General features: G+C 61.5%; 1 protein-coding gene across 1 annotated transcript in view; it reads left to right on the top strand.

Annotated features, from left to right (window-relative positions):
- The window catches only part of tnni3k (TNNI3 interacting kinase), a 184,874-nt gene that overhangs the window by 152,131 nt on the left and 5,756 nt on the right, over nucleotides 1–26,987 (top strand). Inside the window, exon 24 of the mRNA XM_085983580.1 lies at nucleotides 26,232–26,314. Within this exon, the coding sequence (XP_085839706.1) occupies nucleotides 26,232–26,314 (83 nt within the window). The remainder of the gene's footprint in view (nucleotides 1–26,231; nucleotides 26,315–26,987) is intronic.

The following is a 26,987-nucleotide window of genomic DNA, read 5'->3' as shown; positions in this document are numbered from 1 at the left end:
ACAGGGATGAGGGGTGAACGGGACTGGGTGTGAGTTGGGACACGGGGGCAGTGAGCACAGGGGGTGATGGGTGAAAGGGACTGGGTGTGAGTTGGGACACGGGGGCAGTGAGCACAGGGGGTGATGGGTGAACGGGATTGGGTGTGAGTTGGGACACGGGGCAGTGAGCACAGGGGTGAGGGGTGAACGGGAATGGGTGTGAGTTGGGACACGGGGGCAGTGAGCACAGGGGGTGATGGGTGAACGGAACTGGGTGTGAGTTAGGACACGGGGCAGTGAACACAGTGGGTGATGGGCGAACGGGACTTGATGCGAGTTCGGACACGGGGCAGTGAGCACAGGGGGTGATTGGTGAACGGGACTGGGTGTGACTTGGGACACAGGGCAGTGAGCACAGTGGTTGATGGGTGAACGGGACTGGGTGTGAGTTAGGACACGGGGCAGTGAGCACAGGGGGTGATGGGTGAACGGGACTGAGTGCGAGTTAGGACACGGGGCAGTGAGCACAGGGGGTGATGGGTGAACGGGACTGGGTGTGAGTTGGGACACGGGGGCAGTGAGCACAGGGGGTGATGGGTAAACGGGACTGGGTGTGAGTTAGGACACGGGGCAGTGAGCACAGTGGGTGATGGGCGAACGGGACTTGGTGCGAGTTCGGACACGGTGCAGTGAGCACAGGGGGTGATGGGTGAACGGGACTGGGTGTGAGTTAGGACACGGGGCAGTGAGCACAGGGGGTGATGGGTGAACGGGACTCGGTGCGAGTTAGGACACGGGGCAGTGAGCACAGGGGTGATGGGTGAACTGGACTGGGTGTGAGTTAGGACACGGGGCAGCGAGCACAGGGGGTGATTGGTGAATGATCTGGGTGTGAGTTGCGACACGGGTCAGTGAGCACAGGGGGTGATGGGTGAACGGGACTGGGTGTGAGTTAGGACACGGGGCAGAAAGCACAGTGGGTGATGGGTGAACGGGACAGGGTGTGAGTTAGGACACGGGGCAGTGAGCACGGGGTGATGGGTGTACGGGACTTGGTGTGAGTTAGGACACGGAGCAGTGAGCAGAGGGGGTGATGGGTGAACGGGACTGGGTGCGAGTTAGGACACGGGGCAGTGAGCACAGGGGGTGATAGGTGAATGGGACTGGGTGTGAGTTAGGACACGGGGCAGTGAGCACAGGGGGTGATGGGTGAACGGGACTGGGTGTGAGTTAGGACACGGGGCAGTGAGCACAGGGGGTGATGGGTGAACAGGACTGGGTGTGAGTTAGGACACGGGGCAGTGAGCACAGGGGGTGATGGGTGAACGGGACTGGGTGTGATTTAGGACACGGGGCAGTGAGCACAGGGGGTGATGGGTGAATGGGACTGGGTGTGAGTTAGGACACGGGGCAGTGAGCACAGGGGGTGATGGGTGAACGGGACTGGGTGTGAGTTAGGACACGGGGCAGTGAGCACAGTGGGTGATGGGCGAACGGGACTTGGTGCGTGTTAGGACACGGGGCAGTGAGCACAGGGGTGAGGGGTGAACGGGACTGGGTGTGAGTTAGGAGACGGGGCAGTGAGCACAGGGGGTGAGGGGTGAACGGGACTGGGTGTGAGTTGGGACACGGGGGCAGTGAGCACAGGGGGTGATGGGTGAACGGGACTGGGTGTGAGTTGGGACACGGGGCAGTGAGCACTGGGGTGAGGGGTGAACGGGACTGGGTGTGAGTTAGGACACGGGGGCAGTGAGCACAGGGGTGATGGGTGAACGGGACTGGGTGTGAGTTAGGACACGGGGGCAGTGTGCACAGGGGTGATGGTTGAACAGGACTGGGTGTGAGTTAGGAGACGGGGCAGTGAGCACAGGGGGTGAGGGGTGAACGGGACTGGGTGTGAGTTGGGACACGGGGGCAGTGAGCACAGGGGGTGATGGGTGAACGGGACTGGGTGTGAGTTTGGACACGGGGCAGTGAGCACTGGGGTGAGGGGTGAACGGGACTGGGTGTGAGTTAGGACACGGGGGCAGTGAGCACAGGGGTGATGGGTGAACGGGACTGGGTGTGAGTTAGGACACGGGGGCAGTGAGCACAGGGGTGATGGGTGAACGGGACTGGGTGTGAGTTAGGACACGGGGCAGTGAGCACAGGGGGTGATGGGTGAACGGGACAGGGTTTGAGTTAGGACACAGGGCAGTGAGCACAGGGGGTGAGGGGTGAACGGGACTGGGTGTGAGTTGGGACACGGGGCAGTGAGCACAGGAGGTGATGGGTGAACGGGACTGGGTGTGAGTTAGGACACGGGGCAATGAGCACAGGGGGTGATGGGTGAACGGGACTGGGTGCGAGTTAGGACACGGGGCAGTGAGCACAGGGGGTGATGGGTGAATGGGACTGGGTGTGAGTTAGGACACGGGGCAGTGAGCACAGGGGGTGATGGGTGAACGGGACTTGGTGTGAGTTAGGACATGGGGCAGTGAGCACAGGGGGTGATGGGTGAATGGGACTTGGTGCGAGTTGGGACACGGGGGGTGATGAGTGAACGGGACTTGGTGCGAATTGGGACATGGGGGGGTGATGGGTGAACGGGACTTGGTGCGAGTTGGGACATGGGGGGTGATGGGTGAACGGAACTTGGTGCGAGTTGGGACAAGGGGTGATGAGTGAACGGGACTTGGTGCGAGTAGGGACACGGGGCAGTGAGCACAGGGGTGATGGGTGAACGGGACTGGGTGTGAGTTAGGACACGGGGCAGTGAGCACAGGGGGTGATGGGTGAACAGGACTTGGTGTGAGTTAGGACACGGGGCAGTGAGCACAGGAGGTGATGGGTGAACGGGACTCGGTGTGAGTTAGGACACGGGGCAGTGAGCACAGGGGGTGAGGGGTGAACGGGACCTGGTGTGAGTTAGGACACGGGGCAGTGAGCACAGGGGTGAGCGGTGAATGGGGCTGGGTGTGAGTTAGGACACGGGGCAGTGAGTACAGGGGGTGATGGGTGAACGGGACTTGGTGCGAGTTAGGACACGGGGCAGTGAGCACAGGGGGTGATGGGTGAACGGGACTTGGTGCAAGTTGGGACACGGGGCAGTGAGCACAGGGGGTGATGGGTGAACGGGACTGGGTGTGAGTTAGGACACAGGGCAGTGAGCACAGGGGGTGAAGGGTGAACGGGACTTGGTGCAAGTTGGGACACGGGGCAGTGAGTACAGGGGGCGATGGGCGAACGGGACTTGGTGTGAGTTAGGACACGGGGCAGTGAGCACAGGGGGTGATGGGTGAACGGGACTTGGTGTGAGTTAGGACACAGGGCAGTGAGCACAGGGGGTGATGGGTGAACGGGACTTGGTGTGAGTTAGGACACGGGGCAGTGAGCACAGGGGTGAGCGGTGAACGGGACTGGGTGTGAGTTAGGACACAGGGCAGTGAGCACAGGGGGTGATGGGTGAACGGGACTTGGTGTGAGTTAGGACACGGGGCAGTGAGCACAGGGGTGAGCGGTGAACGGGACTGGGTGTGAGTTAGGACATAGGGCAGTGAGCACAGCAGGTGAGGGGTGAACGGGACTGGCTGTGAGTTAGGACACGGGGCAGTGAGCACAGGGGGTGATGGGTGAACGGGACTGGGTGCGAGTTGGGACATGGGGCAGTGAGCACAGGGGGTGATGGGTGAAAGGGACTGGGTGTGAGTTAGGACACGGGGCAGTGAGCACAGGGGTGAGCAGTGAACGGGATTGGGTGTGAGTTCGGACACGGGGCAGTGAGCACAGTGGGTGATGGGTGAATGGGACTGGCTGTGAGTTAGGACACGGGGGCAGTGAGCACAGGGGGTGAGGGGTGAACGGGACTGGGTGTGAGTTAGGACACGGGGCAGTGAGCACAGGGGGTGATGGGTGAACGGGACTTGATGCGAGTTAGGACACGGGGCAGTGAGCACAGGGGGTGATGGGTGAACGGGACTGGGTGTGAGTTGGGACACGGGGCAGTGAGCACAGGGGGTGATTGGTGAACGGGACAGGATGTGAGTTGGGACACGGGGCAGTGAGCACAGGGGGTGATTGGTGAACGGGAAAGGGTGTGAATTGGGACAGGAGGCAGTGAGCACAGGGGGTGATGGGTGAGCGGGACTGGGTGTGAGTTAGGACACGGGGCAGTGAGCACAGGGGGTGATTGGTGAACGGGACTGGGTGTGAGTTAGGACACGGGGCAGTGAGCACAGGGCTGATGGGTGAACGGGACTGGGTGTGAGTTGGGACACGGGGCAGTGAGCACAGTGGGTGAGGGGTGAACGGGACTGGGTGTGAGTTAGGACACGGGGCAGTGAGCACAGGGCTGATGGGTGAACGGACTGGGTGTGAGTTGGGACACGGGGGCAGTGAGCACAGGGGGTGATGGGTGAACGGGACTGGGTGTGAGTTGGGACACGGTGCAGTGAGCACAGGGAGTGATGGGTGAACAGGACTGGGTGTGAGTTGGGACACGGGGGCAGTGAGCACAGGGGGTGATGGGTGAACGGGACTGGGTGTGAGTTGGGACACGGGGGTAGTGAGCACAGGGGGTGATGGGTGAACGGGATTGGGTGTGAGTTGGGACACGGGGCAGTGAGCATAGGGGTGAGGGGTGAGCGGGAATGGGTGTGAGTTGGGACACGGGGGCAGTGAGCACAGGGGGTGATGGGTGAACGGGACTTGATGCGAGTTCGGACACGGTGCAGTGAGCACAGGGGGTGATTGGTGAACGGGACTGGGTGTGACTTGGGACACGGGGCAGTGAGCACAGGGGGTGATGGGTGAACGGGACTGGGTGTGAGTTAGGACACGGGGCAGTGAGCACAGGGGGTGATGGGTGAACGGGACTGGGTGTGAGTTAGGACACGGGGCAGTGAGCATAGGTGGTGAGGGGTGAACGGGACTGGGTGTGAGTTAGGACATGGGGCAGTGAGCACAGGGGTGAGGGGTGAACGGGAATGGGTGTGAGTTGGGACACGGGGGCAGTGAGCACAGCGGGTGATGGGTGAACGGAACTGGGTGTGAGTTAGGACACGGGGCAGTGAGCACAGGGGGTGATGGGCGAACGGGACTTGATGCGAGTTCGGACACGGTGCAATGAGCACAGGGGGTGATTGGTGAACGGGACTGGGTGTGACTTGGGACACGGGGCAGTGAGCACAGGGGGTGATGGGTGAACGGGACTGGGTGTGAGTTAGGACACGGGGCAGTGAGCACAGGGGGTGATGGGTGAACGGGACTGGGTGTGAGTTAGGACACGGGGCAGTGAGCACAGGGGGTGATGGGTGAACGGGACTGGGTGTGAGTTAGGACACGGGGCAGTGAGCACAGGGGGTGATGGGTGAATGGGACTGCGTGTGAGTTAGGACACGGGGCAGGGAGCCCAGGGGTGATGGGTGAACGGGACTGGGTGTGAGTTAGGACACGGGGCAGTGAGCACAGGGGGTGAGGGGTGAACGGGACTGGGTGTGAGTTGGGACACGGCAGCAGTGAGCACAGGGGGTGATGGGTGAATGGGACTGGGTGTGAGTTAGGACACGGGGCAGTGAGCACTGGGGTGAGGGGTGAACGGGACTGGGTGTGAGTTAGGACACGGGGGCAGTGAGCACAGGGGGTGATGGGTGAACGGGACTGGGTGTGAGTTGGGACACGGGGCAGTGAGCACAGGGATGAGGGGTGAACGGGACTGGGTGTGAGTTGGGACACGGGGGCAGTTAGCACAGGGGGTGATGGGTGAACGGGACTGGGTGTGAGTTGGGACACGGGGCAGTGAGCACAGGGGTGAGGGGTGAACGGGACTGGGTGTGAGTTAGGACACGGGGCAGTGAGCACAGGGGGTGATGGGTGAACGGGACTTGATGCGAGTTCGGACACGGGGCAGTGAGCACATTGGGTGAGGGGGTGAACGGGACTGGGTGTGAGTTAGGACACGGGGCAGTGAGCACAGGGGGTGATGGGTGAACGGGACTGGGTGTGAGTTAGGACACGGGGCAGTGAGCACGGGGTGATGGGTGAACGGGACTTGGTGTGAGTTAGGACACGGGGCAGTGAGCACAGGGGGTGATGGGTGAACGGGACTGGGTGTGAGTTAGGACACGGGGCAGTGAGCACAGGGGGTGAGGGGTGAACGGGACGTGGTGTGAGTTAGGACATGGGGCTGTGAGCACAGGGAGTGAGGGGTTAACGGGACTGGGTGTGAGTTAGGACATGGGGCAGTGAGCACAGCGGGTGAGGGGTGAACGGGACTGGCTGTGATTTAGGACACGGGACAGTGAGCACAGGGGGTGAGGGGTGAACGGGACTTGGTGTGAGTTGGGACACGGAGCAGTGAGCACAGGGATGAGGGGTGAACGGGACTGGGTGTGAGTTGGGACACGGGGGCAGTGAGCACAGGGGGTGATGGGTGAACGGGACTGGGTGTGAGTTGGGACACGGGGCAGTGAGCACAGGGGTGAGGGGTGAACGGGAATGGGTGTGAGTTGGGACACGGGGGCAGTGAGCACAGGGGGTGATGGGTGAACGGGACTAGGTGTGAGTTAGGACACGGGGCAGTGAGCAAAGGGGGTGATGGGTGAACGGGACTGGGTGTGAGTTAGGACACGGGGCAGTGAGCACAGTGGGTGATGGGCGAACGGGACTGTGTGTGAGTTACGACACGGGGCAGTGAGCACAGGGGGTGATGGGTGAACGGGACTGGGTGTGAGTTAGGACACGGGGCAGTGAGCACAGGGGGTGATGGGTGAACGGGACTGGGTGTGAGTTAGGACACGGGGCAGTGAGCATGGGGTGATGGGTGAACGGGACTTGGTGTGAGCTAGGACACGGGGCAGTGAGCACAGGGGGTGATGGGTGAACGGGACTGGGTGCGTGTTATGACACGGGGCAGTGAGCACAGGGGGTGATGGGTGAACGGGACTGGGTGTGAGTTAGGACAAGGTGCAGTGAGCACAGGGGGTGATGGGTGAACGGGTCTGGGTGTGAGTTAGGACACGGGGCAGTGAGCACAGGGGGTGATGGGTGAACGGGACTGGGTGTGAGTTGGGACACGGTAGCAGTGAGCACAGGGGGTGATGGGTGAACGGGACTGGGTGTGAGTTAGGACACGGGGCAGTGAGCACAGGGGGTGATGGGTGAACGGGACTGGGTGTGAGTTAGGACACAGGGCAGTGAGCACAGGGGGTGAGGGGTGAACGGGACTGGGTGTGAGTTAGGACACGGGGCAGTGAGCTCAGGGGGTGATGGGTGAACGGGACTGGGTGTGAGTTAGGGCACGGGGCAGTGAGCACAGGGGGTGATGGGTGAATGGGACTGCGTGTGAGTTAGGACACGGGGCAGGGAGCCCAGGGGTGACGGGTGAATGGGACTGGGTGTGAGTTAGGACACGGGGCAGTGAGCACAGGGGGTGAGGGGTGAACGGGACTGGGTGTGAGTTGGGACACGGTAGCAGTGAGCACAGGGGTGATGGGTGAATGGGACTGGGTGTGAGTTGGGACACGGGGCAGTGAGCACTGGGGTGAGGGGTGAACGGGACTGGGTGTGAGTTAGGACACGGGGCAGTGAGCACAGGGGGTGATGGGTGAACGGGACTGGGTGTGAGTTAGGACAAGGTGCAGTGAGCACAGGGGGTGATGGGTGAACGGGACTGGGTGTGAGTTAGGACACGGGGGCAGTGAGCACAGGGGGTGATGGGTGAACGGGACTGGGTGTGAGTTGGGACACGGGGCAGTGAGCACAGGGGGTGATGGGTGAACGGGACTGGGTGTGAGTTAGGACACGGGGCAGTGAGCACAGGGGGTGATGGGTGAACGGGACTGGGTGTGAGTTAGGACACGGGGCAGTGAGCACATTGGGTGATGGGTGAACGGGACTGGGTGTGAGTTAGGACACGGGGCAGTGAGCACAGGGGGTGATGGGTGAACGGGACTGGTTGTGAGTTAGGACACGGGGCAGTGAGCACGGGGTGATGGGTGAACGGGACTTGGTGCGAGTTCGGACACGGTGCAGTGAGCACAGGGGGTGATTGGTGAACGGGACTGGGTGTGAGTTGGGACACAGGGCAGTGAGCACAGGGGGTGATGGGTGAACGGGACTGGGTGTGAGTTAGGACACGGGGCAGTGAGCACAGGGGGTGATGGGTGAACGGGACTGGGTGTGAGTTAGGACACGGGGCAGTGAGCACAGGGGGTGATGGGTGAACGGGACTGGTTGTGAGTTAGGACACGGGGCAGTGAGCACGGGGTGATGGGTGAACGGGACTTGGTGTGAGCTAGGACACGGGGCAGTGAGCACAGGGGGTGAGGGGTGAACGGGACTTGGTGTGAGCTAGGACATGGGGCTGTGAGCACAGGGAGTGAGGTGTTAACGGGACTGGGTGCGAGTTAGGACATGGGGCAGTGAGCACAGGGGCTGAGGGGTGAACGGGACTGGCTGTGAGTTAGGACACGGGACAGTGAGCACAGGGGGTGAGGGGTGAACGGGACTGGGTGTGAGTTGGGACACGGGGCAGTGAGCACAGGGATGAGGGGTGAACGGGACTGTGTGTGAGTTGGGACACGGGGGCAGTGAGCACAGGGGGTGATGGGTGAACGGGACTGGGTGTGAGTTGGGACACGGGGCAGTGAGCACAGGGGTGAGGGGTGAACGGGAATGGGTGTGAGTTGGGACACGGGGGCAGTGAGCACAGCGGGTGATGGGTGAACGGGACTAGGTGTGAGTTAGGACACGGGGCAGTGAGCACAGTGGGTGATGGGCGAACGGGACTTGGTGCGAGTTGGGACACGGTGCAGTGAGCACAGGGGGTGATTGGTGAACGGGACTGGGTGTGAGTTGGGACACAGGGCAGTGAGCACAGGGGGTGATGGGTGAACGGGACTGGGTGTGAGTTAGGACACGGGGCAGTGAGCACAGGGGGTGATGGGTGAACGGGACTGGGTGTGTGTTAGGACACGGGGCAGTGAGCACAGGGGGTGATGGGTGAACGGGACTGGGTGTGAGTTAGGACACGGGGCAGTGAGCACGGGGTGATGGGTGAACGGGACTTGGTGTGAGTTAGGACACGGGGCAGTGAGCACAGAGGGAGAAGGGTGAACGGGACTTGGTGCGAGTTAGGACACGGGGCAGTGAGCACGGGGTGATGGGTGAACGGGACTGGGTGTGAGTTAGGACACGGGGCAGTGAGCACAGGGGGTGATGGGTGAACGGGACTGGGTGCGAGTTATGACACGGGGCAGTGAGCACAGGGGGTGATGGGTGAACGGGTCTGGGTGTGAGTTAGGACACGGGGCAGTGAGCACAGGGGGTGATGGGTGAACGGGACTGGGTGTGAGTTAGGACACGGGGCAGTGAGCACAGGGAGCGATGGGTGAACGGGACTGGGTGTGAGTTAGGACACGGGGCAGTGAGCACAGGGGGCGATGGGTGAACGGGACTGGGTGTGAGTTAGGACACGGGGCAGTGAGCACAGGGGGTGATGGGTGACCGGGACTGGGTGTGAGTTAGGACACGGGGCAGTGAGCACAGGGGGTGATGGGTGAACGGGACTGGGTGTGAGTTAGGACACGGGGCAGTGAGCGCAGGGGGTGATGGGTGAATGGGACTGCGTGTGATTTAGGACACGGGGCAGTGAGCACAGGGGGTGATGGGTGAATGGGACTGGGTGTGAGTTAGGACACGGGGCAGTGAGCACAGGGGGTGATGGGTGAACGGGACTGGGTGTGAGTTAGGACACGGGGCAGTGAGCACAGGGGGTGAGGGGTGAACAGGACTGGGTGTGAGTTGGGACACGGTAGCAGTGAGCACAGGGGGTGATGGGTGAACGGGACTGGGTGTGAGTTAGGACACGGGGGCAGTGAGCACAGGGGTGATGGGTGAACGGGACTGGGTGTGAGTTAGGACACGGGGCAGTGAGCACAGGGGGTGATTGGTGAACGGCACTTGGTGTGAGTTAGGACACGGGGCAGTGAGCACAGGGGGTGATGGGTGAACGGGACTGGGTGTGAGTTAGGACACGGTGCAGTGAGCACAGGGGGTGGGGGGTGAACGGGACTGGGTGTGAGTTCCGACACGGGGCAGTGAGCTCAGGGGTGAGGGGTGAACGGGACTTGGTGTGAGTTAGGACACGGGGCAGTGAGCACAGGGCTGAGGGGTGAACGGGACTGGGTGTGAGTTAGGACACGGGGCAGTGAGCACAGGGGGTGATGGGTGAACGGGACTGGGTGTGAGTTAGGACACGGGGCAGTGAGCACAGCGGGTGATGGGTGAATGGGACTGGTTGTGAGTTAGGACACGGGGCAGTGAGCACAGGGGCTGATGGGTGAACGGGACTGGGTGTGAGTTAGGACACGGGGCAGTGAGCACAGTGGGTGAGGGGTGAACGGGACTGGGTGTGAGTTGGGACACGGGGGCAGTGAGCACAGGGGGTGATGGGTGAACGGGACTGGGTGTGAGTTGGGACACGGGGCAGTGAGCACAGGGATGAGGGGTGAACGGGACTGGGTGTGAGTTGGGACACGGGGGCAGTGAGCACAGGGGGTGATGGGGTGAACGGGACTGGGTGTGAGTTGGGACACGGGGCAGTGAGCACAGGGGGTGATGGGTGAACGGGACTGGGTGTGAGTTGGGACACGGGGCAGTGAACACAGTGGGTGATGGGCGAACGGGACTTGATGCAAGTTCGGACACGGGGCAGTGAGCACAGTGGGTGATTGGTGAACGGGACTGGGTGTGACTTGGGACACGGGGCAGTGAGCACAGTGGGTGATGGGTGAACGGGACTGGGTGTGAGTTAGGACACGGGGCAGTGAGCACAGGGGGTGATGGGTGAACGGGACTGGGTGTGAGTTAGGACACGGGGCAGTGAGCACAGGGGGTGATGGGTGAACGGGACTGGGTGCGAGTTAGGACACGGGGCAGTGAGCACAGGGGGTGATGGGTGAACGGGACTGGGTGTGAGTTGGGACACGGGGGCAGTGAGCACAGGGGGTGATGGGTAAACGGGACTGGGTGTGAGTTAGGACACGGGGCAGTGAGCACAGTGGGTGATGGGCGAACGGGATTGGTGCGAGTTCGGACACGGTGCAGTGAGCACAGGGGGTGATGGGTGAACGGGACTGGATGTGAGTTAGGACACGGGGCAGTGAGCACAGGGGGTGATGGGTGAACGGGACTCGGTGCGAGTTAGGACACGGGGCAGTGAGCACAGGGGGTGGGGGGTGAACGGGACTGGGTGTGAGTTCCGACACGGGGCAGTGAGCTCAGGGGTGAGGGGTGAACGGGACTTGGTGTGAGTTAGGACACGGGGCAGTGAGCACAGGGGGTGATGGGTGAACGGGACTGGGTGTGAGTTAGGACACGGGGCAGTGAGCACAGGGGGTGATGGGTGAATGGGACTGGGTGTGAGTTAGGACACGGGGCAGTGAGCACAGGGGGTGATGGGTGAACGGGACTGGGTGTGAGTTAGGACACGGGGCAGTGAGCACAGGGGGTGATGGGTGAATGGGACTGGGTGTGAGTTAGGACACGGGGCAGTGAGCACAGGGGGTGATGGGTGAACGGGACTGGGTGTGAGTTAGGACACGGGGCAGTGAGCACAGGGGGTGAGGGGTGAACGGGACTGGGTGTGAGTTGGGACACGGTAGCAGTGAGCACAGGGGGTGATGGGTGAACGGGACTGGGTGTGAGTTAGGACACGGGGGCAGTGAGCACAGGGGTGATGGGTGAACGGGACTGGGTGTGAGTTAGGACACGGGGCAGTGAGCACAGGGGGTGATTGGTGAACGGCACTTGGTGTGAGTTAGGACACGGGGCAGTGAGCACAGGGGGTGATGGGTGAACGGGACTGGGTGTGAGTTAGGACACGGGGCAGTGTGCACAGGGGGTGGGGGGTGAACGGGTCTGGGTGTGAGTTCCGACACGGGGCAGTGAGCTCAGGGGTGAGGGGTGAACGGGACTTGGTGTGAGTTAGGACACGGGGCAGTGAGCACAGGGCTGAGGGGTGAACGGGACTGGGTGTGAGTTAGGACACGGGGCAGTGTGCACAGGGGGTGATGGGTGAACGGGACTGGGTGTGAGTTAGGACACGGGGCAGTGAGTACAGGAGGCGATGGGTGAACGGGACTGGTTGTGAGTTAGGACACGGGGCAGTGAGCACAGGGGCTGATGGGTGAACGGGACTGGGTGTGAGTTAGGACACGGGGCAGTGAGCACAGTGGGTGAGGGGTGAACGGGACTGGGTGTGAGTTGGGACACGGGGGCAGTGAGCACAGGGGGTGATGGGTGAACGGGACTGGGTGTGAGTTGGGACACGGGGCAGTGAGCACAGGGATGAGGGGTGAACGGGACTGGGTGTGAGTTGGGACACGGGGGCAGTGAGCACAGGGGGTGATGGGTGAACGGGACTGGGTGTGAGTTGGGACACGGGGCAGTGAGCACAGGGGGTGATGGGTGAACGGGACTGGGTGTGAGTTAGGACACGGGGCAGTGAGCACAGGGGTGAGGGGTGAACGGGACTGGGTGTGAGTTAGGACACGGGGCAGTGAGCACAGGGGGTGATTGGTGAACGGCACTTGGTGTGAGTTAGGACACGGGGCAGTGAGCACAGGGGGTGATGGGTGAACGGGACTGGGTGTGAGTTAGGACACGGGGCAGTGAGCACAGGGGGTGGGGGGTGAACGGGTCTGGGTGTGAGTTAGGACACGGGGCAGTGAGCACAGGGGGTGATGGGTGAACGGGGCTGGGTGTGAGTTAGGACACGGGGCAGTGAGCACTGGGGGTGAGGGGTGAACGGGACTGGGTGTGAGTTAGGACACGGGGCAGTGAGCACAGGGGGTGATGGGTGAATGGGACTGGGTGTGAGTTGGGACACGGTAGCAGTGAGCACAGGGGGTGATGGGTGAACGGGACTGGGTGTGAGTTAGGACACGGGGGCAGTGAGCACAGGGGTGATGGGTGAACGGGACTCGGTGTGAGTTAGGACACGGGGCAGTGAGCACAGGGGGTGATTGGTGAACGGCACTTGGTGTGAGTTAGGACACGGGGCAGTGAGCACAGGGGGTGATGGGTGAACGGGACTGGGTGTGAGTTAGGACACGGGGCAGTGAGCACAGGGGGTGGGGGGTGAACGGGACTGGGTGTGAGTTCCGACACGGGGCAGTGAGCTCAGGGGTGAGGGGTGAACGGGACTTGGTGTGAGTTAGGACACGGGGCAGTGAGCACAGGGCTGAGGGGTGAACGGGACTGGGTGTGAGTTAGGACACGGGGCAGTGAGCACAGGGGGTGATGGGTGAACGGGACTGGGTGTGAGTTAGGACACGGGGCAGTGAGCACAGCGGGTGATGGGTGAATGGGACTGGTTGTGAGTTAGGACACGGGGCAGTGAGCACAGGGGCTGATGGGTGAACGGGACTGGGTGTGAGTTAGGACACGGGGCAGTGAGCACAGTGGGTGAGGGGTGAACGGGACTGGGTGTGAGTTGGGACACGGGGGCAGTGAGCACAGGGGGTGATGGGTGAACGGGACTGGGTGTGAGTTGGGACACGGGGCAGTGAGCACAGGGATGAGGGATGAACGGGACTGGGTGTGAGTTGGGACACGGGGGCAGTGAGCACAGGGGGTGATGGGTGAACGGGACTGGGTGTGAGTTGGGACACGGGGCAGTGAGCACAGGGGGTGATGGGTGAACGGGACTGGGTGTGAGTTGGGACACGGGGCAGTGAACACAGTGGGTGATGGGCGAACGGGACTTGATGCAAGTTCGGACACGGGGCAGTGAGCACAGTGGGTGATTGGTGAACGGGACTGGGTGTGACTTGGGACACGGGGCAGTGAGCACAGTGGGTGATGGGTGAACGGGACTGGGTGTGAGTTAGGACACGGGGCAGTGAGCACAGGGGGTGATGGGTGAACGGGACTGGGTGTGAGTTAGGACACGGGGCAGTGAGCACAGGGGGTGATGGGTGAACGGGACTGGGTGCGAGTTAGGACACGGGGCAGTGAGCACAGGGGGTGATGGGTGAACGGGACTGGGTGTGAGTTGGGACACGGGGGCAGTGAGCACAGGGGGTGATGGGTAAACGGGACTGGGTGTGAGTTAGGACACGGGGCAGTGAGCACAGTGGGTGATGGGCGAACGGGATTGGTGCGAGTTCGGACACGGTGCAGTGAGCACAGGGGGTGATGGGTGAACGGGACTGGATGTGAGTTAGGACACGGGGCAGTGAGCACAGGGGGTGATGGGTGAACGGGACTCGGTGCGAGTTAGGACACGGGGCAGTGAGCACAGGGGGTGGGGGGTGAACGGGACTGGGTGTGAGTTCCGACACGGGGCAGTGAGCTCAGGGGTGAGGGGTGAACGGGACTTGGTGTGAGTTAGGACACGGGGCAGTGAGCACAGGGGGTGATGGGTGAACGGGACTGGGTGTGAGTTAGGACACGGGGCAGTGAGCACAGGGGGTGATGGGTGAATGGGACTGGGTGTGAGTTAGGACACGGGGCAGTGAGCACAGGGGGTGATGGGTGAACGGGACTGGGTGTGAGTTAGGACACGGGGCAGTGAGCACAGGGGGTGATGGGTGAACGGGACTGGGTGTGAGTTAGGACACGGGGCAGTGAGCACAGGGGGTGATGGGTGAACGGGACTGGGTGTGAGTTAGGACACGGGGCAGTGAGCACAGGGGGTGAGGGGTGAACGGGACTGGGTGTGAGTTGGGACACGGTAGCAGTGAGCACAGGGGGTGATGGGTGAACGGGACTGGGTGTGAGTTAGGACACGGGGGCAGTGAGCACAGGGGTGATGGGTGAACGGGACTGGGTGTGAGTTAGGACACGGGGCAGTGAGCACAGGGGGTGATTGGTGAACGGCACTTGGTGTGAGTTAGGACACGGGGCAGTGAGCACAGGGGGTGATGGGTGAACGGGACTGGGTGTGAGTTAGGACACGGGGCAGTGTGCACAGGGGGTGGGGGGGTGAACGGGTCTGGGTGTGAGTTCCGACACGGGGCAGTGAGCTCAGGGGTGAGGGGTGAACGGGACTGGGTGTGAGTTGGGACACGGGGGCAGTGAGCACAGGGGGTGATGGGTGAACGGGACTGGGTGTGAGTTGGGACACGGGGCAGTGAGCACAGGGATGAGGGGTGAACGGGACTGGGTGTGAGTTGGGACACGGGGGCAGTGAGCACAGGGGGTGATGGGTGAACGGGACTGGGTGTGAGTTGGGACACGGGGCAGTGAGCTCAGGGGGTGATGGGTGAACGGGACTGGGTGTGAGTTAGGACACGGGGCAGTGAGCACAGGGGGTGGGGGGTGAACGGGACTGGGTGTGAGTTAGGACACGGGGCAGTGAGCTCAGGGGGTGATGGGTGAACGGGACTGGGTGTGAGTTGGGACACGGGGCAGTGAGCACAGGGGGTGAGGGGTGAACGGGACTGGGTGTGAGTTAGGACACGGGGCAGTGAGCACAGGGGGTGATGGGTGAACGGGACTGGGTGTGAGTTAGGACACGGGGCAGTGAGCACAGGGGGTGGGGGGTGAACGGGTCTGGGTGTGAGTTCCGACACGGGGCAGTGAGCTCAGGGGTGAGGGGTGAACGGGACTTGGTGTGAGTTAGGACACGGGGCAGTGAGCACAGGGCTGAGGGGTGAACGGGACTGGGTGTGAGTTAGGACACGGGGCAGTGAGCACAGGGGGTGATGGGTGAACGGGACTGGGTGTGAGTTAGGACACGGGGCAGTGAGTACAGGAGGCGATGGGTGAACGGGACTTGGTGTGAGTTAGGACACGGGGCAGTGAGCACAGGGGGTGATGGGTGAACGGGACTGGGTGTGAGTTAGGACACGGGGCAGTGAGCACAGGGGGTGATGGGTGAACGGGACTGGTTGTGATTTAGGACACGGGGCAGTGAGCACAGGGGGTGATTGGTGAACGGGACTGGTTGTGAGTTAGGACACGGGGCAGTGAGCACCGGGCTGATGGGTGAACGGGACTGGGTGTGAGTTAGGACACGGGGCAGTGAGCACAGTGGGTGAGGGGTGAACGGGACTGGGTGTGAGTTGGGACACGGGGGCAGTGAGCACAGGGGGTGATGGGTGAACGGGACTGGGTGTGAGTTGGGACACGGGGCAGTGAGCACAGGGATGAGGGGTGAACGGGACTGGGTGTGAGTTGGGACACGGGGGCAGTGAGCACAGGGGGTGATGGGTGAACGGGACTGGGTGTGAGTTGGGACACGGGGGCAGTGAGCACAGGGGGTGATGGGTGAACGGGATTGGGTGTGAGTTGGGACACGGGGCAGTGAGCACAGGGGTGAGGGGTGAACGGGAATGGGTGTGAGTTGGGACACGGGGGCAGTGAGCACAGAGGGTGATGGGTGAACGGAACTGGGTGTGAGTTAGGACACGGGGCAGTGAACACAGTGGGTGATGGGCGAACGGGACTTGATGCGAGTTCGGACACGGGGCAGTGAGCACAGGGGGTGATTGGTGAACGGGACTGGGTGTGACTTGGGACACGGGGCAGTGAGCACAGTGGGTGATGGGTGAACGGGACTGGGTGTGAGTTAGGACACGGGGCCGTGAGCACAGGGGGTGATGGGTGAACGGGACTGGGTGTGAGTTAGGACACGGGGCAGTGAGCACAGGGGGTGATGGGTGAACGGGACTGGGTGCGAGTTAGGACACGGGGCAGTGAGCACAGGGGGTGATGGGTGAACGGGACTCGGTGCGAGTTAGGACACGGGGCAGTGAGCACAGGGGTGATGGGTGAACGGGACTGGGTGTGAGTTAGGACACGGGGCAGCGAGCACAGGGGGTGATTGGTGAACGATCTGGGTGTGAGTTGCGACACGGGGCAGTGAGCACAGGGGGTGATGGGTGAACGGGACTGGGTGTGAGTTAGGACACGGGGCAGTGAGCACAGGGGGTGATGGGTGAACGGGACTGGGTGTGAGTTAGGACACGGGGCAGTAAGCACAGTGGGTGATGGGTGAACGGGACAGGGTGTGAGTTAGGACACGGGGCAGTGAGCACGGGGTGATGGGTGAACGGGACTGGGTGTGAGTTAGGACACGGAGCAGTGAGCAGAGGGGGTGATGGGTGAACGGGACTGGGTGCGAGTTAGGACACGGGGCAGTGAGCACAGGGGGTGATAGGTGAATGGGACTGGGTGTGAGTTAGGACACGGGGCAGTGAGCACAGGGGGTGATGGGTGAACGGGACTGGGTGTGAGTTAGGACACGGGGCAGTGAGCACAGGGGGTGATGGGTGAACGGGACTGGGTGTGATTTAGGACACGGGGCAGTGAGCACAGGGGGTGATGGGTGAATGGGACTGGGTGTGAGTTAGGACACGGGGCAGTGAGCACAGGGGGTGATGGGTGAACGGGACTGGGTGTGAGTTAGGACACGGGGCAGTGAGCACAGTGGGTGATGGGCGAACGGGACTTGGTGCGAGTTAGGACACGGGGGCAGTGTGCACAGGGGTGATGGTTGAACAGGACTGGGTGTGAGTTAGGAGACGGGGCAGTGAGCACAGGGGGTGAGGGGTGAACGGGACTGGGTGTGAGTTGGGACACGGGGGCAGTGAGCACAGGGGGTGATGGGTGAACGGGACTGGGTGTGAGTTGGGACACGGGGCAGTGAGCACTGGGGTGAGGGGTGAACGGGACTGGGTGTGAGTTAGGACACGGGGGCAGTGAGCACAGGGGTGATGGGTGAACGGGACTGGGTGTGAGTTAGGACACGGGGGCAGTGAGCACAGGGGTGATGGGTGAACGGGACTGGGTGTGAGTTAGGACACGGGGCAGTGAGCACAGGGGGTGATGGGTGAACGGGACTGGGTTTGAGTTAGGACACAGGGCAGTGAGCACAGGGGGTGAGGGGTGAACGGGACTGGGTGTGAGTTGGGACACGGGGCAGTGAGCACAGGGGGTGATGGGTGAACGGGACTGCGTTTGAGTTGGGACACGGGGCAGTGAGCACAGGGGGTGATTGGTGAATGGGACTGGGTGTGAGTTAGGACACGGGGCAGTGAGCACAGGGGGTGATGGGTGAACGGGACTGGTTGTGAGTTAGGACACGGGGCAGTGAGCACAGGGGGTGATGGGTGAACGGGACTGGGTGTGAGTTAGGACACGGGGCAGTGAGCACAGTGGGTGATGGGCGAACGGGACTGGGTGTGAGTTAGGACACGGGGCAGTGAGCACAGGGGGTGATGGGTGAACGGGACTGGTTGTGAGTTAGGACACGGGGCAGTGAGCACAGTGGGTGATGGGCGAACGGGACTTGGTACGAGTTAGGACACGGGGGCAGTGAGCACGGGGTGATGGGTGAACGGGACTGGGTGTGAGTTAGGACATGGGGCAGTGAGCACAGGGGGTGATGGGTGAACGGGACTGGTTGTGAGTTAGGACACGGGGCAGTGAGCACAGTGGGTGATGGGCGAACGGGACTTGGTACGAGTTAGGACACGGGGCAGTGAGCACGGGGTGATGGGTGAACAGGACTGGGTGTGTGTTAGGACACGGGGCAGTGAGCACAGGGGGTGAGGGGTGAACGGCACTGGGTGTGAGTTAGGACACGGGGGCAGTGAGCACAGGGGGTGATGGGTGAACGGGACTGGGTGTGATTTAGGACACCGGGGCAGTGCGCACAGGGGTGATGGGTGAACGGGACTGGGTGTGAGTTCGGACACGGGGCAGTGAGCACAGGGGGTGAGGGGTGAACGGGACTGGGTGTGAGTTAGGACACGAGGGCAGTGAGCACAGGGGTGATGGGTGAACGGGACTGGGTGTGAGTTAGGACACGGGGCAGTGAGCACAGGGGGTGATGGGTGAACGGGACTGGGTGTGAGTTAGGACACGGGGCAGTGAGCACAGGGGGTGATGGGTGAACGGGACTCGGTGCGAGTTAGGACACGGGGCAGTGAGCACAGGGGTGATGGGTGAACGGGACTGGGTGTGAGTTAGGACACGGTGCAGTGAGCACAGGGGGTGATGGGTGAACGGGACTGGGTGTGAGTTAGGACACGGGGCAGTGAGCACAGGGGGTGATGGGTGAACGGGACTCGGTGCGAGTTAGGACACGGGGCAGTGAGCACAGGGGTGATGGGTGAACGGGACTGGGTGTGAGTTAGGACACGGGGCAGCGAGCACAGGGGGTGATTGGTGAACGATCTGGGTGTGAGTTGCGACACGGGGCAGTGAGCACAGGGGGTGATGGGTGAACGGGACTGGGTGTGAGTTAGGACACGGGGCAGTGAGCACAGGGGGTGATGGGTGAACGGGACTGGGTGTGAGTTAGGACACGGGGCAGTAAGCACAGTGGGTGATGGGTGAACGGGACAGGTTGTGAGTTAGGACACGGGGCAGTGAGCACGGGGTGATGGGTGAATGGGACTGGGTGTGAGTTAGGACACGGAGCAGTGAGCAGAGGGGGTGATGGGTGAACGGGACTGGGTGCGAGTTAGGACACGGGGCAGTGAGCACAGGGGGTGATAGGTGAATGGGACTGGGTGTGAGTTAGGACACGGGGCAGTGAGCACAGGGGGTGATGGGTGAACGGGACTGGGTGTGAGTTAGGACACGGGGCAGTGAGCACAGGGGGTGATGGGTGAACGGGACTGGGTGTGATTTAGGACACGGGGCAGTGAGCACAGGGGGTGATGGGTGAATGGGACTGGGTGTGAGTTAGGACACGGGGCAGTGAGCACAGGGGGTGATGGGTGAACGGGACTGGGTGTGAGTTAGGACACGGGGCAGTGAGCACAGTGGGTGATGGGCGAACGGGACTTGGTGCGAGTTAGGACACGGGGGCACTGTGCACAGGGGTGATGGTTGAACAGGACTGGGTGTGAGTTAGGAGACGGGGCAGTGAGCACAGGGGGTGAGGGGTGAACGGGACTGGGTGTGAGTTGGGACACGGGGGCAGTGAGCACAGGGGGTGATGGGTGAACGGGACTGGGTGTGAGTTGGGACACGGGGCAGTGAGCACTGGGGTGAGGGGTGAACGGGACTGGGTGTGAGTTAGGACACGGGGGCAGTGAGCACAGGGGTGATGGGTGAACGGGACTGGGTGTGAGTTAGGACACGGGGGCAGTGAGCACAGGGGTGATGGGTGAACGGGACTGGGTGTGAGTTAGGACACGGGGCAGTGAGCACAGGGGGTGATGGGTGAACGGGACTGGGTTTGAGTTAGGACACAGGGCAGTGAGCACAGGGGGTGAGGGGTGAACGGGACTGGGTGTGAGTTGGGACACGGGGCAGTGAGCACAGGGGGTGATGGGTGAACGGGACTGCGTTTGAGTTGGGACACGGGGCAGTGAGCACAGGGGGTGATTGGTGAATGGGACTGGGTGTGAGTTAGGACACGGGGCAGTGAGCACAGGGGGTGATGGGTGAACGGGACTGGTTGTGAGTTAGGACACGGGGCAGTGAGCACAGGGGGTGATGGGTGAACGGGACTGGGTGTGAGTTAGGACACGGGGCAGTGAGCACAGTGGGTGATGGGCGAACGGGACTGGGTGTGAGTTAGGACACGGGGCAGTGAGCACAGGGGGTGATGGGTGAACGGGACTGGTTGTGAGTTAGGACACGGGGCAGTGAGCACAGTGGGTGATGGGCGAACGGGACTTGGTACGAGTTAGGACACGGGGGCAGTGAGCACGGGGTGATGGGTGAACGGGACTGGGTGTGAGTTAGGACATGGGGCAGTGAGCACAGGGGGTGATGGGTGAACGGGACTGGTTGTGAGTTAGGACACGGGGCAGTGAGCACAGTGGGTGATGGGCGAACGGGACTTGGTACGAGTTAGGACACGGGGCAGTGAGCACGGGGTGATGGGTGAACAGGACTGGGTGTGTGTTAGGACACGGGGCAGTGAGCACAGGGGGTGAGGGGTGAACGGCACTGGGTGTGAGTTAGGACACGGGGGCAGTGAGCACAGGGGTGGTGGGTGAACGGGACTGGGTGTGAGTTAGGACACGGGGCAGTGAGCACAGTGGGTGAGGGGTGAACGGGACTGGGTGTGAGTTTGGGACACGGTGGCAGTGAGCACAGGGGGTGATGGGTGAACGGGACTGGGTGTGATTTAGGACACCGGGGCAGTGCGCACAGGGGTGATGGGTGAACGGGACTGGGTGTGAGTTCGGACACGGGGCAGTGAGCACAGGGGGTGAGGGGTGAACGGGACTGGGTGTGAGTTAGGACACGAGGGCAGTGAGCACAGGGGTGATGGGTGAACGGGACTGGGTGTGAGTTAGGACACGGGGCAGTGAGCACAGGGGGTGATGGGTGAACGGGACTGGGTGTGAGTTAGGACACGGGGCAGTGAGCACAGGGGGTGATGGGTGAACGGGACTGGGTGTGAGTTAGGACACGGGGCAGTGAGCACAGGGGGTGAGGGGTGAACGGGACTGGGTGTGAGTTAGGACACGGGGCAGTGAGCACAGTGGGTGAGGGGTGAACGGGACTGGCTGTGAGTTAGGACACGGGGCAGTGAGCACAGGGGGTGATGGGTGAACGGGACTGGGTGTGAGTTGGGACACGGGGCAGTGAGCACAGGGGGTGATTGGTGAACGGGACAGGGTGTGAGTTGGGACACGGGGCAGTGAGCACAGGGGGTGATTGGTGAACGGGACAGGGTGTGAGTTGGGACACGGGGCAGTGAGCACAGGGGGTGATGGGTGAACGGGACTGGGTGTGAGTTAGGACACGGGGCAGTGAGCACAGGGGGTGATGGGTGAACGGGACTTGGTGTGAGTTAGGACTCGGGGCAGTGAGCACAGGGGGTGAATGGTGAACGGGCCTGGGTGTGAGTTAGGACACGGGGCAGTGAGCACAGGGCTGATGGGTGAACGGGACTGGGTGTGAGTTGGGACACGGGGCAGTGAGCACAGTGGGTGAGGGGTGAACGGGACTGGGTGTGAGTTGGGACACGGGGGCAGTGAGCGTAGGGGGTGATGGGTGAACGGGACTGGGTGTGAGTTGGGACACGGGGCAGTGAGCACAGGGGTGAGGGGTGAACGGGACTGGGTGGGAGTTAGGACACCGGGGCAGTGCGCACAGGGGTGATTGGTGAACGGGACTGGGTGTGAGTTAGGACACGGGGCAGTGAGCACAGGGGGTGAGGGGTGAACGGGACTGGGTGTGAGTTAGGACACGGGGCAGTGAGCACAGGGGTGAGGGGTGAACAGGACTGGGTGTGAGTTGCGACACAGGGGCAGTGAGCACAGGGGGTGATGGGTGAACGGGACTGGGTGTGAGTTAGGACACGGGGCAGTGAGCACAGGGGGTGATGGGTGAACGGGACTGGGTGTGAGTTAGGACACGGGGCAGTGAGCACAGGGGGTGATGGGTGAAAGGGACTTGGTGTGAGTTAGGACACGGGGCAGTGAGCACAGGGGTGAGGGGTGAACAGGACTGGGTGTGAGTTAGGACACAGGGGCAGTGAGCACAGGGGGTGATGGGTGAACGGGACTGGGTGTGAGTTAGGACAGGGGGCAGTGAGCACAGGGGGTGATGGGTGAACGGGACTGGGTGCGAGTTAGGACACGGGGCAGTGAGTACAGGGGTGATGGGTGAACGGGACTGGGTGTGAGTTAGGACACGGGGCAGTGAGCACAGGGGGTGATGGGTGAACGGGACTGGGTGTGAGTTAGGACACGGGGCAGTGAGCACAGGGGGTGATGGGTGAACGGGACTGGGTGTGAGTTAGGACACGGGGCAGTGAGCACAGGGGGTGATGGGTGAACGGGACTGGGTGTGAGTTAGGACACGGGGCAGTGAGCACAGGGGGTGATGGGTGAAAGGGACTTGGTGTGAGTTAGGACACGGGGCAGTGAGCACAGGGGGTGATGGGTGAACGGGACTGGGTGTGAGTTAGGACACGGGGCAGTGAGCACAGTGGGTGATGGGTGAACGGGACTGGGTGTGAGTTAGGACACGGGGCAGTGAGCACAGGGAGTGATGGGTGAACAGGACTGGGTGTGAGTTAGGACACGGGGCAGTGAGCACAGGGGGTGATGGGTGAACGGGACAGGATGTGAGTTAGGACACGGGGCAGTGAGCACAGGGGGTGATGGGTGAACAGGACTGGGTGTGAGTTAGGACACGGGGCAGTGAGCACAGGGGGTGATGGGTGAATGGGACTGGGTGTGAGTTAGGACACGGGGCAGTGAGCACAGGGGGTGATGGGTGAACGGGACTCGGTGTGAGTTAGGACACGGGGCAGTGAGCACAGGGGGTGATGGGTGAACGGGACTTGGTGTGAGTTAGGACACGGGGCAGTGAGCACAGGGGGTGATGGGTGAAAGGGACTGGGTGTGAGTTAGGACACGGGGAAGTGAGCACAGGCGTGAGGGGTGAACGGGACTGGGTGTGAGTTAGGACACGGGGCAGTGAGCACAGGGGGTGATGGGTGAACGGGACTTGGTGTGAGTTGGGACACGGGGCAGTGAGCACAGGGGGTGATGGGTGAAAGGGACTGGGTGTGAGTTAGGACATGGGGCAGTGAGCACAGGGAGTGATGGGTGAACGGGACTTGGTGTGAGTTAGGACACGGGGCAGTGAGCACAGGGGGTGATGGGTGAACGGGACTGGGTGTGAGTTAGGACACGGGGCAGTGAGCACAGTGGGTGATGGGTGAACGGGACTGGGTGTGAGTTGGGACACGGGGCAGTGAGCACAGGGGGTGATGGGTGAACGGGACTGGGTGTGAGTTAGGACACGGGGCAGTGAGCACAGGGGGTGATGGGTGAACGGGACTGTTTGTGAGTTAGGACACGGGGCAGTGAGCACAGGGGGTGATGGGTGAACGGGACTGGGTGTGAGTTAGGACACGGGGCAGTGAGCACAGGGGGTGATGGGTGAACGGGACTGGGTGTGAGTTGGGACACGGGGCAGTGAGCACAGGGGGTGATGGGTGAACGGGACTCGGTGTGAGTTGGGACACGGGGCAGTGAGCACAGGGGGTGATGGGTGAACGGGACTGGGTGTGAGTTAGGACACGGGGCAGTGAGCACAGGGGGTGATGGGTGAACGGGACTGGGTGTGAGTTAGGACACGGGGCAGTGAGCACAGTGGGTGATGGGTGAACGGGACTGGGTGTGAGTTAGGACACGGGGCAGTGAGCACAGGGGGTGATGGGTGAACGGGACTGGGTGTGAGTTAGGACACGGGGCAGCAGGGATTTGGGTGAGCTGAAGTTTACAGAGGGTGGGAGGTGGGATGCAGGAGAGCAAGAGGTAGGTAGAGGACAGCATATCTGCTAATCTCGTGTTTCCTAATAAAGTTGCTGACATTAGATAATAATATTGGTGTGAGCTAGAATGCGCTGCCTGAAAGGGGTGTGGAAGCAGATTCAATAGGAACTGTTGAAAGAGAAATTGGCTTTTTTTGACTGCTCACGAGGACCTCCAGCATCTTCAGATTCCTGTTGGAAAACATGAGTGGCCACAGGCGGGATCGATTTCTTTCTTTGTGCAGAGAGCTGTATGATGACTATTGTGTTAGTGAGTGATAAGACTTTCAAAACAGTGGAGCTGCCAGTAATGGTATTCACTATGGAAAAACAAAAGAGGACCGTCACAATATAAAGCTTACCTGTCGTAAAGAAATTCACCCAATGACCACAGCTACCTTGACGTCCATTCAATCCGCGTTGCCCGCTGGCGTATCACAGAGAGAGTGCGCGCGCTTTGAAATGTATCTGTGGAGATAGAGGTCTGAATCTCACCGAGAGACGGCCCCAGCTCAGCTAACAGGGTCGGGTTTCCGTCTCGGGTTTCAATGCGAAGGCAGCCAGCTCCTGATACCTGAGACAATATGTGAACTTTTCCAGTGACACAGACCACGCGGCAGACAGTCCGGTTACTGCTGGCGAGTGTAGCGGATTGTCTGGACGCGGAGGGAAATCGGCCACATTCCTTGCCGGGCCTCTGACCTTCCCCCACCGCCCAGTTTTCCTCTGCTTCCCGCACCCATGCGATCAGTATGAAAGAAAGAACTTACATTTCTGTAACGGCCTACATGACCTCAGGACGTCCCAAAGCGCTTCACAGCCAATGAAGTACGTTTTTGAAGTGCAGTCAGTGTTAGAATGTAGGGAACGCGGCAGCCTCGGCTCTGAGTCAGAAGGTCGTGGGTTCGAATCCCACTCCAGAGACTTGAGCACAAATTAAACTACGCTGACACTCCAGTGCAGTACTGAGTGAGCGCTGCACTGTCGGAGGGGCAGTACTGAAGGAGCGCTGCACTGTCGGAGGGGCAGTATTGAGGGAGCGTTGCACTGCTGGAGGGGCAGGACTAAGGGAGGGCTGTACTGTTGGAGGTGCCATCATTAACATCTCATCTGAAAAATGGCACCTCTGACAGTGCAGCGCTCCCTCGGTACTGCCCCTCCGACAGTGCAGCACTCCCTCAGTACTGCCCCTCCGACAGTGCAGCGCTCCCTCAGTACTGCCCCTCCGACAGTGCAGCGCTCCCTCAGTACTGCCCCTCCGACAGTGCAGCACTCCCTCAGTACTGCCCCTCCGACAGTGCAGCGCTCCCTCAGTACTGCGCCTCCGACAGTGCAGCGCTCTCTCAGTACTGCCCCTCCGACAGTGCAGCACTCCCTCAGTACTGCCCCTCCGACAGTGCAGCGCTCTCTCAGTATTGCCCCTTCGACAGTGCAGCACTCCCTCCGTACTGCCCCTCCGACGGTGCAGCACTACCTCAGTACTGCCCCTCCGACAGTGCAGCGCAGGGTAGACGCAGGGAGGATGCTTCCCCTGGCTGGGGAGTCTAGAACCAGGGGTCACAGAATAAGGGGTCGGCCATTTAGGACTGAGATGAGGAGAAATGTCTTCACTCAGAGGGTGGTGAATCTTTGGAAATCTCTGCCCCAGAGGGCTGTGGCGGCTCAGTCATTGAGTATATTCAAGGCAGAAATCAATAGAATTTTGGACTCTGGGGGAATCAAGGGATATGGGGATAGTGCAGGAAAGTGGAGTTGAGCTTGATGATCAGCCATGATCTCATTGAATGGCGGAGCAGGCTCGCGGGGCCGTGTGGTCAACTCCTGCTCTTATTTCTTCTGATCTTCTGTTTAAAAAAGGAATCGGATATATACTTGAAAAGGAAAAAATTTGCAGGGCTGTGGGGAAAGAGCAGGGAGTGGGACCAATTGGAAAGCTCTTTCAAAGAGCCGGCACAGGCACGATGGGCCGAATGGCCACCCTCTGTGCTGTGAGATTCTCTGACTCTAATATTTTTGTCCCCAGTGGCAATGAGCGTCGTTCTTCCCAAGGATTCCCTCTGGAGGACCTCAGGAAGAATCTGCAGTACCCGCCAATGGATGTAAATGGTAAGTGTCATCGGTCCTATTTTCAGCTATCGTACTGCTAGATTGACAGATTGCCACCAGTGCAACCTTGGTTGGTAGGCCATTGGTGACAATACTGGACTAGTAACCATTAGCCGTGGCTCAGTGGGTAGCACTCATGCCTCCGAGTCAGAAGGTCACGGGTTCAAGTCCCACTCCGGAGACTCGAGCGCATGGGCAGTACTGAGGGAGCACTGCACTGTCGGAGGGGCAGTACTGAGGGAGCGCTGCACTGTCGGAGGGGCAGTACTGAGGGAGCGTAGCGCTGTCGGAGGGACAGTACTGAGGGAGCGCCGCACTATCGGACGGTCAGTACTGAGGGAGTGCTGCACTGTCGGAGGGGCAGTACTGAGGGAGCACTGCACTGTCGGAGGGGCAGTACTGAGGGAGCACTGCACTGTCGGAGGGGCAGTACTGAGGGAGCACTGCACTGTCAGAGGGGCAGTACTGAGGGAGGGCTGCACTGTCGGAGGTGCAGTACTGAGGGAGGGCTGCACTGTCAAGGGGCAGTACTGAGGGAGCGCTGCACTGTCGGAGGGGCAGTACTGAGGGAGCACTGCACTGCCGGAGGGGGCAGTACTGAGGGAGCACTGCACTGTCGGAGGTGCAGTACTGAGGGAGGGCTGCACTGTCGGAGGGACAGTACTGATGGAGC

Source organism: Somniosus microcephalus, chromosome 3 (genome assembly GCF_052327205.1).
Source record: "Somniosus microcephalus isolate GS21.2 chromosome 3, FLI_Smic_1.0, whole genome shotgun sequence".
Taxonomy (NCBI): Eukaryota; Metazoa; Chordata; class Chondrichthyes; order Squaliformes; family Somniosidae; genus Somniosus; species Somniosus microcephalus.
The sequence above is the reverse complement of the archived record's forward strand: the minus strand, read 5'-3'. Positions and strand labels throughout refer to the sequence as shown.